The sequence below is a fragment of the Triturus cristatus genome, chromosome 3_2, assembly GCF_964204655.1.
Source record: "Triturus cristatus chromosome 3_2, aTriCri1.1, whole genome shotgun sequence".
Classification (NCBI taxonomy): domain Eukaryota; kingdom Metazoa; phylum Chordata; class Amphibia; order Caudata; family Salamandridae; genus Triturus; species Triturus cristatus.
Window position 1 is genome coordinate 519,985,763 of NC_140584.1, and position 12,935 is coordinate 519,998,697.

Sequence of the window (12,935 nt, forward strand, 5' to 3'; positions counted from 1 at the left end):
TTAGGCAGCGCCACAGTCGGCACTGCGCTTCGCATTGCGACCCATATATGCCAACGATATGTATTCCAACGATATGATGCTGTTTGTCAGAGAACCTCAGCGTCACCTGGCACCACTACTTCGCGAGTATACCAGGTTTGGGCGTTTTTCTGTGCTTACAATAAATTGGGGTAAATCTCTCATAATATCCCTGAGCGCACGGCCTCATATGACCTTGAATACCCATTCACCTGGTCCACAGACGCTAGGGACATGGCTTTCGGGACCCCGAGCTGGTACTGAAAGAAAACTATGGCAAGGCATACACGAAATTGAAGCAATTAATATCCAGCTGGATAAAACTAACGCTCTCACTCGCTGATCGAATTGCTCTGATTATAATGATCGTATTGCCAAGTTGTTTTTTATACTTATGCAATATAACCATAATTCTGTCCAGCTAGTTCTTTAAAAACGTCCGCTGTCAACTGGTGAGACTGGGGGGATGGGGGGGAGGGGGTAGGCAACCCAGAGTAGCGTGGGATACACTCACTCTGGACTATAGGAAGGGAGGTTTTAGTGTGCCAGATCTGCACCTATATTATCTCTGCGCTCAAGCGCAATATGTGCATTACTGATACGGCCACAATAACTTCAAAGGGAGGGAGAGGGAAAATATCACTCTTGTACCCCCTGTTACTGGTACGGCCCTCATGCATTTATTCCGCATATAGTGGTAGAAGACGATGGTGCGCACCCAATCCCACTACACAGCATCCTGACTCACTCTAGACGGGGGACACTCAGATCCGAAACAAACACTATAGACTGTACGATCTTCGCCTGGCAGACCATAGGGCACAAAGCAGATAAGCTCACTCTATATGCCTGATGCTCCCACTAGCACATCATGCAGCCTTATCTGTCCTGCAAGAAACGGGAGCCATGTCCACTCTAAAGCGTGTAGGCATCACAAAAATGCAGGACCTATATCCTAATGGTAAATTCATAACTACAGAAGACGTACAGTATATACAAAACCCCACTGTTTATGTTCACATACCATAGGCTTCGGATGGCCATTCAGGCCTTGTACCGCACCCATCCAGAAGAACCACCGACATTGCAAAAACTACAACTGCTCTTAACCAGACCCACCCGGCATAAACTAATCACTAAACCATATAGTGCGGCCCGAAACAAAACCATTATAGACACTAGTAAAAGCTCGCCCGCTGGAATGAAACAATCAACCCTCACCTTACTGAAGTGGAGTGGGAACACTGCTGCGTTGAACGGAAGCTCTCACTTCGAACGGCAATCTGCGCATCATCCATTTTAAATACTTACACCAAGTTTACCACACACCCGCTCGGTTGCGCAAATATGGAATCCGGTTATATGACTAATGCAAAAGATGCAGGGCACGGGGGGCGGACTTCATACATCTAGCATGGGACTGCCAACGTATTTACAAGTTCTGGACAGTGGTAATAAAACACTTGCAGACAATGACTTCTGTCACCATACAGTACACCCCTCGCATTTGTCTACTGGGTCTGACTCCCCATCTAAAATGTGTAAATTTGTAGTAATTGCGCTGGTGAGAAGAAGAGTGTTGATGCACTGGGAAGGTAGGACGTCTCTGCTGCTGGAGCAGTGGATAAAGGACCTGGTGTATTGCAAAAAGAATTTGGTAACATATGCTGAACTACCAGCGACATCGTGGCCTAAGAACGTATGGGTGCTGCTTATGGACTACCGCAGACAAAGGGACCACTGGTGTTGTATCGTCATTTATAGTCCGTGCTCCTGTCTCAGCGTGGATGATTGCAAAGAGAGACCAGAGAAATTATATATATATATATATATATATATATATATATATATATATATATATATATATATATATATATATACATACACACATATACACATATACACACATATACATTACTTTGCTCCATAGTCCACCTTAAGGCGCAGCTGCACTCTTCACGACGGGTTGCAAGCACGCACGGAGGTGGGTCCATGCCAAATATCAACGCTCCAGTTTCAAAGAAACTTGCTGCACTTACGGGGTCCCTTTAAAATAACTTTATTTGCAAGGACGCGTTTCGGCTGTATGCCTTCTTCTGCTTGCTTCATAAATAAAACGTCACTGGCATGATTGTGCTATCTGAAAGAAACACGTTAGTTAGATTCCTCACCTTAAAATATCCCCAGGCGTCAGACTGGATCCGGAAGATTTTTGTAGCAATACCCCTTGCGCGTCGCTAGGCGTCGTCTGCGGCTCCGCGTCCATCGTTGGCGTCGTGCGCCGGAATGACGTTGTCGGAGTACTTGGACGCCGCCCTCGCGCGCTGACTTCAGTTCTTCTTTTTTCCGCGCCAGTAAGTGCCGATCCGGGAGAGCTACCCCTTTAGTCAATTTTTGACTAACTTTTTTGACTCTTTTTGGTCACTTTCTCGACTCTGGTGCCGGTAGGATGCCTGGTTTCAAGGCCTGCGACGACTGTCACCGACTGATGTCGGTGACCGATCCTCACCGCCGGTGCCTGTATTGTTTGGGCCTCGACCACGACGCGGAGTCGTGCTCAGAATGTATGGCCCTGACCTCGAAAGCTAGGCGGGAGCGGTCCGGTAAGCTTCTCGAGCTTCGCCACTCGGCTCCGCGCCCCTCTTGATCCCGGTCCAGGAGGATGTCCAAGAATCGGTCGCGGAGCCGCACTCGACATAGTCGCTCATCTGGCTCGAAGTCTTCGGGTAAGTCGAAGCGCTCCAAGAAGTCCAAGAGGCGACACCGCTCTTCGGACTCCCCTTGCCGGTCGCGCGACTCGGCCGAGGGTCAGGGGGGGGGGGGGGGGGGGTTCCACACCGCGGCTCCGCCAGAGCCGCAGGCGCCGCGTACGTCCTCATACCCGCCGGTCCCTGGGACTGACGCGACGCCGGCGGAGGTCAGTGCCTTCCTCTCGGCCATGAGGAGCCTGGCCCCGCCGTCGATGCCCGCTGGCGCGCCTTCGGGCCCCGCGGACTCGACTGGGCGACCTTGCGCGCCAGCGGCCCCGGCGCCGTTGGAGGCTCCGGCCCCGACGCCGCAGGTCCCCGAGGTCCCCGAGGCCTAGTCACGCCTCCTCCGCCGGCGTCGACACCGGTGCCACCTCAGACGCAGACTCCAGTCGACGTCGATCCCCGGTTCAGCCCCTGTCCGGTCCCAACGCCGGTGCGACGCCGCATCCGAGGCCGCTAGAGACACATTTTGTCTATCGACCGGCTCCGATCATTCCTCCTGTTTAACAGGAATCGGATGACGGGGGCGACTGGGAGGGTTCCGTGGACCCTTTGGCCCTTCAGGGCCAACTTTCACAGGACTGGGCAGATGAACTGGGGGAGGCCAGTGGTTTGGATACCTCACCGGACACTGGATTCATCTCTCCTCCGACTGTGGCTTCGGAGGAGGGTGCAGCTTTTTCTGTGGTGCTGCGCAAGGCGGCCGCGGCCCTTGGGCTTGAGCTGCCTGCCGTGGCTGTGAGGACTAACATCCTCATTGAGGTGCTTCAGTCTGCCGCATGCTCCACTGAGCCTCTGCTGCAATTCAATGAGGCCCTCATTGACGTTCTGCTTCAAGGACTCCCGGGCTACAGCCAAGTCCTTGGGCCTCTCGGCCCCGCGGCCACAAACTTCCGCTTTTCGCTCCTTTCGTTGCCAAGGAAGGGGCACCTCCTCACGTCTGCCTAGCCACCGGCCGCAGAACCAGCCTGCACGCGGACGTGGTTTCCGCTGAGGCGGTACTGGAGGACAATGCGGTCAGTCCACATCCACCCCGGCAGCATCCGCCTCAAAGCCTTCCTAGTCCGAGCTTTCAGGCCCATTCCTCGCCAGTGGGAGGCCGGGTTCGCCATCACCTGCTCCACTGGCGTACCATTACTTCGGACAGGTGGGTGCTGCAAATTGTCCGAAGGGGCTACTCCCTCCCCTTCGAGATGACCCCCTCCAGCCATGCCACCGCAGCAGCACCGTATCTCGGAGGATCATTTGAATCTTCTGCAAGAGGAAGTTTCGGCCCTCTTGGCCAAAGAGGCCGTCGAGCGCGTTCCGAGCCCAGAAGTAGGTCGTGGTTGTTGTTCCCACTACTTTCTGGTTCCCAAGAAGGGCAAGGGGGGCCTACGCCCTATCTTGGACCTCAGGAACGTCAACGGTTCAAAATGTTGACTTTGGCTCAGGTTCTAGCTGCCCTAGACCCTGGAGACTGGATGGTAGCGTTGGACTTGCAGGACGCATATTTCCACATCCCCGTCCTGCCGGCCCACCGGCGTTGCCAGCGGTTCATGGTGGGTCAGGAGCACTTTCAGTTCACCGTGCTCCCCTTCGGCCTTACCAGTGCCCCTCGGGTGTTCACGAAAGTGATGGCGGTGGTCGCAGCTCATCTGCGCAGATCAGGGGTTCCAGTCTTCCCCTATCTCGACGACTGGTTGTTGAAGGCGGGCTCGCCCCAGGCAGTCGTCTCCCACCTCCAGACTACGGCGGATCTCCTGCATTTGCTGGGGTTTTCCATCAACGTGCCGAAGTCACACCTGAGCCCCTCTCAGAAGCTCCTCTTCATCGGAGCGGTTCTCGATTCGGCGCAGTTCCGGGTTCATCCGCCGGAACAGCGGGTCCGGGATATACAGGCCCCGATTCCCATCTTTCGGCCTCTATCCTGGGTTTCGGTCAGGCTAGTGTTGCGGCTTCTGGGGCTGATGGCCTCCTGCATCCTACTAGTGCATCACGCCAGGCGGCGCATGCGGGCTCTGCAGTGGGACCTGAAGTTTCAGTGGGCCCAGCATCACGGCAACCTGTCCGACCATGCCTTGATCTCGGAGGGCACTGCACAGCAGTTGCAGTGGTCACTCACGGACCGCGATTGGGTCACGGGCAAGAGCCTCTCCCTACCCCTACCGGAGCATGTCGTAGTGACGGATGTGTCCCTCCTGGGATGGGGTGGCCATATGGGAGAGGCGGCGATCGGAGGCCTCTGGTCTCCGGCGGAGTCTCGCCTCCACATCAACTTGTTGGTGCTGAGAGCGATCCGACTTGCACTGAAAGCCTTCCTTCCCTCTGTCCGGGGAAGTGTCGTATTGCAACAAACAGGGCGGGGTGGGGTCGTGGACCCTTTGTCAGGAGGCTCTGCGCCTCTGGACATGGCTGGAACACCAGGGCATCACCCTGGTGGTTCAACATCTGGCGGGCTCTCTGAACGCCAGCGCAGACGAACTCAGCCGCCGGTGCATGATGGAACACGAATGGCGTCTGAACTCCGAGGTGGCGCAAGGTCTCTTTCAGCAGTGGGGAGAGCCTTGGTTGGATCTATTCGCCACCGACGAGAACGCGCAATGTCAGCCTGAAGGAAATCCTGGCAGGAAACGTCTACATAGTCGACAGTCATACAGACTGTTGGAGTTACGGCTATCTACCGACTCCTGCGTGACGTGCTGAGAACCCTGATGGTCGGACGAGGGATCCCGCAAGATAACCGTCACCACAGCGTTAATGGCCAGTACAAGAAAAAGAGTGTGTTTATTCACATGGAGATTTGTGTGCTTCGGAGGTGCCCATCTGGGGGCGCAATATGAAAAAGAACATTGGCATACAGCTTAAGAACCAAATATTTAATAACTCCGAAGTACGCGGATGATATGTAAAATCTGAAATGGGGCACTGCCATTGGCCCATGATCATCCAATCCCCTCTCCTGTCACTGTGCAGGGACCAATGAAGATCCAGGTATGAACTTAAAAGCACAATCATGCCAGTGACGTTTTATTTATGAAGCAAGCAGAAGAAGGCATACAGCCGAAACGCGTCCTTGCAAATAAAGGTATTTTAAAGGGACCCCGTGAGTGCAGCAAGTTTCTTTGAAACTGGAGCGTTGACACACATATACATATACACATGTACACATATAAACATATATATATATACATACACACATACACATATACACATATACACATACATATATACATATACATAGTTTTTTTTGTTAAATCACTGAGCACTAGCATTTGCTATTTTATATAGATAGGCCCTGATGAATGCTGCAAGGAGAGACGTAGGCAGAAACATGTCTACCTACTTTTTATTTAAAAATGCAGCGGATGTGACTACGCCCTGCTGTTCCCTCACTACAACGTGCTCATTAGTAAGGTATTTATCATACCTCCTAAAAACATCCCTGAGCTCCTCCCTCTACTGAGGGTGTTGTAGCCCGTACCGTGACTAGGCATCACAGTGTGAGGAGGTTGACTATGAAAAAGCATGCCACCTCTGGTGGGTGAGGGAATCCGTCCTTGAAAAAGGAATACTCCACATGTTTTATGTACACCAATTATTTCCTTCCTCTTTATTCTCTCTATTCAACCCAGGCTTTTTTGTGGTCAACTTTTGGAGGCATACACTTGGGTACATTTGACCCACTAATACAAGCTTTCTTTGTTTTTTATTGTCTGGTGTGGTTTTCCCCAGACTTAATAGTAGTATTGATTGTCTAGGAGAAGGAACATGCATAAACATTAAGATAACCTGCTCCACCAATTTATTCAAGCAATACTCCCAACTCTTATTTACAATATAGTGTTTGAAAGGGTATGTAACCGTTTTCCCTTGGTTTATACCTTGTGTGCCATTTGTCCTGCAGTCTTTACCAAACAGATAAGTAATACGCAGGTAGGTGAGGCTAATGGGTTTTGTCCTCTACCCCACTTTACTGCGTGGTACTTTACACCGTAGGCAAGTATTTTCTTTAAAAAAAATTTTTTTTTAATAAAATAAAGAAAGGGTTACAAGTGTGCGTTAGTTAAAAGTGCGAGTAAGGGTGGTTGTAGGGATAGGGGTGGGTAAGGAAGATTTTAGGGTTACTGGGTGGGTCGAGGTATAGGGAGGAAAGACTAACTTAAGGGTTAAGTGGTAGGCAAAGTTAAGTAAGCCTAAAGGTAATTTTAGGGTTAAGAGGTGGGCAGAGGTGAAGGATTTGTTAGAGTTCTAGGACAGGTAGAGGTAAAGAAAGGTGTAAGGTTTTGATATCTTCAGGTGTGGAAATTTTCAAATATAATTGCGTGTCATCCATGTACATGTGTTGTATGAAAGACATCTACCCTGGGGCAAGCCCAAGCAATTACTGGCTGGAGCAAATATTTCAAACTCAGCCCCGCTTTTGAAGGCAAAGCCTCCCTTGTCAATTGAGTGATATTATTTGATGAATGCAAATCAGTATTCCGTCAAAAATGATTAACTTGTTAGTGTGTTAAGGAATGTTTTCTTCACATGGTTTAAGTTTGGGAGTAGCTGTAAAGTGCACATGCTCATTTAGTTTGTTTTGCAGTACATCAATCTGGTTCCAGTGTAGAAGCATGTATGCTTTTTTCATATCTAGGTATAAAATAGCCTATCCTTGACACTGTTCCATGGACCGCTGAGCAACAAACAAACCACAGCTGCCAAACCAGTAGAGTACTGCTTGCTATTACAGTGTTGTTGTGGGCAACTTCAGCTGTCTCCAGACCGCATTGTAACCAAAATTTAAAATATACTTTTGTCAGCCCCTTTTCATGATAACGTTTTTATGCCCATTTCAATTCCGTGCTCCTGATAACATGGCTTTCCTACCCATTCTTTTGTTTGTCCCGCCCATGGAGCATTTACCTTTCACCTTGATTTATAATTGGTTCAGTGTATCCTTCCACTACTGATATCAGGGAACTACTTTTTTTCTTTCCCTTCATTTGCAACTTCGCTTTAGAATGTCCTTCTTTCTCGCTGTCCCTCAAGCTGGCACCCTTTTCCTGTGCGACCCTCTGTCTCCTCCCACTCAATCATCTGTCCCCAACCCCCATCATCTGTCCCCAACCCCCATCATCTGTCCCCAACCCCCATCATCTGTCCCCAACCCCCATCATCTGTCCCAACCCCCATCATCTGTCCCAACCCCCATCATCTGTCCCCTAATTAACCAGCATTCCTCTTTTCCTAATACACCAAGCACTGCTGCGGCTTGGTGCCCCTCCTTCGTCTTTTCTTTGATTGTAGTGGTGGTTGGCCATACTTGCAATTTTATTTATTAGGCTTCAAGCATGACTATCATAGCATTGTGTCGCTGCAACAGGAGAGCCATCTTGGAAGTATAGAAAATAAAGCTCCGCTATCTTGAAACTTTATTTGTATATTTCTGAGATGGTCATCGCATTGTGTAGAGACTCAGTTCGGCTGCCATCTTGGGTCTGTATTTTCTGTACTTCCAAGATGGCTGCCACATTAAAAGTACACATAACAGTAGAGAGTAAGAACTACATTTAGATGTGTTGAAAATGGCCGTTTCTAGGGTGCTTCCAAAGTGCTGTGCTCGTCATACATACTAGTTATTGGTGTATATATGATTCACTGATTCGAGTCCCTCTGGGGGTAAGGCATATACCCAGGGCATGTACCTCAAATGCTTCTCCATAGGCCTGCAACACTGGTTCTGCCATCCACGGAGGTAGCTCATTGATGGTGCCACAGGGTTGCTTAGGTGGGGCATGTGTGCACAGGTTGCCGTTTCTCATCTTGGAATTTAAAAAGCTACATGCCAAGGGTCTGAATGTCTCTTGCTATATCGGAGTTCTCACTGGTGACAAGGTGCAGTGTTGAGAAGAGGTAGAACATGTGCGTGTTACATGTAAGGTTTGTGAATGGCACCTTTGGTGTGTTTGATACAACGGGACCTGCTTCTCTCATTGGATTGTCAAGGAGGAATGTAGAGAAAGGCTAATGAGCAGTATTTCCTATGGGCAGAATAATAGCAGTATAGTGTTGGATATCAATGAGTTCGTAATGGCAAATCCTCTCCTGTAGTGTGAGTGAATCCGACATTACTTGGGTAGAAATATCCCTTTGGGGAAAAGGGCATTGCAATACCTGTGGCTTTGTTTGCCTGTCTCCAATTCCCATCTGGGCGCTGGGAGGACAGCTACATCTGGCATTCCTGTTAGAAGGCGATAAACTAGTGGCTCAAGGAAAACTGCAGACCTTGAACGCTAAGGGCCCTTTCTGGGATGGTAATGTGGCGGTAAAATTGGCACCTGCATTCCAAGGGGCAGGGTGTTGGCTCCACTAAAGGAATTAGCAAACCTCCCATAGTAGGATGGCACAGAGGACAACAGAGGGGACCTGTGCATTTCACAAGTGGCCTTTTGAACTGATTGTATCTTCAAAGGCCATTGTGGGTACAACTACTAGGGCTCTGGCCTCCGAAAGAAGATAACCTTTTGGATTTAGAACCATACAATGCTGGTTCGACACTGGGACATTGAAAAGGGGAATCATTAGGGCAGGAGGTACTGCAACTGGATTATCTGCAGAGTTGTGGTGGCCTAGAGATTGTCGTGCTCCAGGAAGAGGACTATCACTTGGTGGATTTTGCCTGGCCTACAGGTAAGTGCCAACTGTTGTGGCCTGGGTCCCCAAATACACTCAAAGGGCCGGTTGGCTGGCCTCCTGTCCACGAGATCCTAGGGACACAAAAGATATCCTTGTTTCCACGAGATCATAAGGAATGCGCAGGGTGCGTTGTAAACGGGTGGAAGTGATTGTTGGTTTGGACAAGGACCATCCTGATATGTGCCGTCATCACACTATTTAGAGGAGTTTGCTTGTGAAGATCAGCAGCCACCGTAGGTGCCGGGACAGGAGGAGTGTGGGGGGGGAAAATGCAGAGTCCAAGTGACCCGTGCTTGCTACCACGGGATCTCTGCTAACTTGCATTCTGGAGCTTGTGTCCTATGGAAGTTGAAGGAGCTTGAGCTGAGACTGTCTTCGACTTCCAGATCTGGAGGACGACCATGCCCAATATTATGGGCTTCGTCCAGGGTCTCTGGCTCCCTCTCCCTGGACCCACGCCACATGGTATTTTGTTGTGTAGAACATTGACGGTGCTCAAGGGGTTTCATTGTGCTTTGTGTGCACCTATGGCTGGCTGTCGGGAGCTACTGTAGCTCGCACCGCCGCCTGAGAGAGAAGCATCTCTTGAGACATGGAAGCTCACCAGCTTCCTTGGTGACAACCATTTGTCAATGGGGTATATCGATCTCGTGCGGGTGCCTCTGATTGCCTGGAGGTCTAATCCAGATGGACAAAACTAAGTAACTGTTTCTTTCCGTTTTAGGTTGCTTTGACAATCTAATCAAGGTGGCGCCAGCAGGGGCAGCATGTAACTTTGGCTAATGTAGTTGAATGACTGAGGGGCTGGGTCATGAAGCGTAGACTAATACCTGTGATTGCTTGACCATTGCAACTGTTGGGGGTAATGCAATGTTGGGGAATGTCGTGTAGGTTGAATACCTCCGATTCGGGTATTATCTTCATGCCGTTCTGCTGCTAATAGGAAAGTTCGACAATTGCATGTAAGTGTAAAGTGTATCTACAATGTGTATCTGGTTTTGATTTCAGTGTGTCTGTGTGTAATACAAAGACCAGTGTTTTATACATGCAGTGTTTTACCAGGGTGGTGTGCCAAACTTGACACTCTGGCCCAGAGGATAAGCCTGACTGCTCGGTGCCAAGCTACCCAAGGGTGAGCACAGGTTATTGGACATGTGTATAGTACTCATCCTATCTAAAACTGTGGATTCTAACTGGCTTTGATACATCCCAGCCGGCCGGAAACCACTGGGTCTAACACAGTGGATACAATCAATAAGCACAGGCTTATGCAGTAACTCAAACTGAAGGGAGTCAGTGGGCTGACCCACTGTCCATGCGAACTGCTTTAGTGCGCGGAATTTAAATCTGAATGACAATTTAAAAGCCTAATGGATAAAGTCCTCTGACAAAAAGCACCTTAATTTATGTATATTATGTATGCCTTTTTAACCCCTTCCATGCGGGGCGGATTCCCCCGCGGTGCTGACCGTTGCTTGCGCGGGCGTGGTCATGACGGAACGGTTCCGTCATGAGCACAGCTCAACCGACGCTCATGACGGAACCGTTCCGTCATGAGCACCGAAGGGGTTAAATGTACCGCTTTGTTTTGTAAAATGTAGAAAGTAATGGTTTTAGGAATGTAAAACTTGGAATTTTACATTGACAAAAAAATGAAAGGCCTTTCATTGCAATGTTTTGATAAATTAGGAATGTGTGTTCTGAGCTGGTAATTTCTGCATACTAATGTGGCCTGACCAGGAAAAAAAACGTGGATTAATCTAGCTATCTTGTAGCAAAAATCTGCAAGTAGGCATAATAAAAATGTGTGGCTGAGGATGTGGCACTGGTTTAAAACCTCATCACTTGAATATATTTTGAAGAATCATTGCACCTTTATCTGTTGGTGTCATGATTTATGAATAGTGCCAGAGATGACTGTTCTTTATGTATTTAGATGTTTATGTACTTGTGTAGAAAATGTTAAACTTATCAACTCGTTTGTTTCTCAGACGTTCAATTTTGATGTGAGGCAGCTCCACTGGGCAGAGTATATGGAAAACTACTGTATGGGAACTAAGAAATATGTACTGAATGAGGAGATGTCTGGGCTGCCTGCAGCCAGAAAGCACCTAAATAAGTAAGATTGTTTTTATTTCAACTTTTAGTATGTCTAAATATACAATGTACATATAACACTTAACTCTGTGCTTTACATTTAACCTATTGCAATGGACATGGGCCATGTTCATTGTAGTCCATCAGACTAATCGTGTAACTAACTTCCAGATCTCTTCTTTTCCTTCCCTTATTGTCAATACTGTAACAGTCACTGTATAGCAAAAACATTAACGGCTAATGCATACAGAAATAATAAAAATGCATTAATCTTCGAGCGGGATTACCCTGGCAGTATCTGAATATGAAGAAACAAGGCATTATGCTTTTCCTTTGGTCTTTCTAATTATTACCTGGTAGCACATGCAGAATATGTAGTGCAATGGTTTTATCACAGACTCCGTCACAGTAGGTAGGAATAGAAGTAGCAGAGGGTAACCATGACATAATGAAATACAAAGATAGACTTTTACGTTCTGAAATGATTCCAGATTGTGACCCAGGGAAGTGAATGTGGTTCACCATAGCAATTGACCAGAGAATTTGATTGAAAAAAACCAAATGTAACTAAAATCTTTATTCTGACTGGTCTCGCGATTGTACGGATGCTACCCAGCAAACACCCCCCACCCCTCCACCAACTATTGTGAATCTGATTTACGACAAACATCGAAAGCCCAACTGAAAGTAGCAGTACCTCTATTCAAGACATAATTTTTGTGTTTCACGCGTGAAAGGAAGATGCCTCCCCAAAACCCATCACTACCCAGAGAGTAGATTTGTTCATTATCCTGTGAGCTATCTTTGTAGATAAGCAGCATCCCACTTGCCTCTGGGATTCTGGAGTGAGACTGGTAATGCTGAAGATGAGATCAAAGGCTGCCCCGGGGACCGCCACCCCCGGGGCTTTAAAAAAAAAAAATAGTAGACCTGTGTGGGGGGCTCGAGACCCCCACACGCCCCGGGGACCGCCACCACCCCGGGGCACTAGTACTTAAATTCGGGGGTCTGTAATGGACCCCCGACCCCGGGGATCACCACCTCCCCGGGGCTGTGCAATTGTTGGGAGGGGGGCCGAGCGGCCCCCCTCCTGGAGCCCTTTATGGCCCTGGGGACCGCCACCCCCAGGGCCGGCTCCTGCAGTGTCCCTGGGTGCCCACCCCCGGGACACTGCTGTTTGCGACTCCCGCCCTGTCATTGCAAACTCTGCTTTGCTTCATTGAAGCGAGAGCAGGGAAACCTGCACTCGCTTCAATGAAGCAAAGCAGAATTGCTTTTCCATAAGGGAAGCTGCATGTCAGTAGCTCCCCTTGTGGAAAAGCAATGCCGGCTCCCACAGGATGCGGGGAGCCGGTGGGACCGTGGGAGGATTGGGGACCCCCCCACGGTCCCCAACGGAGAGGGCCA

General features: G+C 49.1%; 1 protein-coding gene across 5 annotated transcripts in view; it reads left to right on the forward strand.

The window, feature by feature from the left end:
- Nucleotides 1-12,935, forward strand: part of FAR1 (fatty acyl-CoA reductase 1) — a 528,293-nt gene that overhangs the window by 501,838 nt on the left and 13,520 nt on the right. For all 5 annotated transcript variants that reach the window (XM_085648214.1, XM_085648216.1, XM_085648213.1 and 2 more), the window contains one exon: nucleotides 11,423-11,550. In XM_085648214.1, the coding sequence (XP_085504340.1) occupies nucleotides 11,423-11,550 (128 nt within the window). The remainder of the gene's footprint in view (nucleotides 1-11,422; nucleotides 11,551-12,935) is intronic.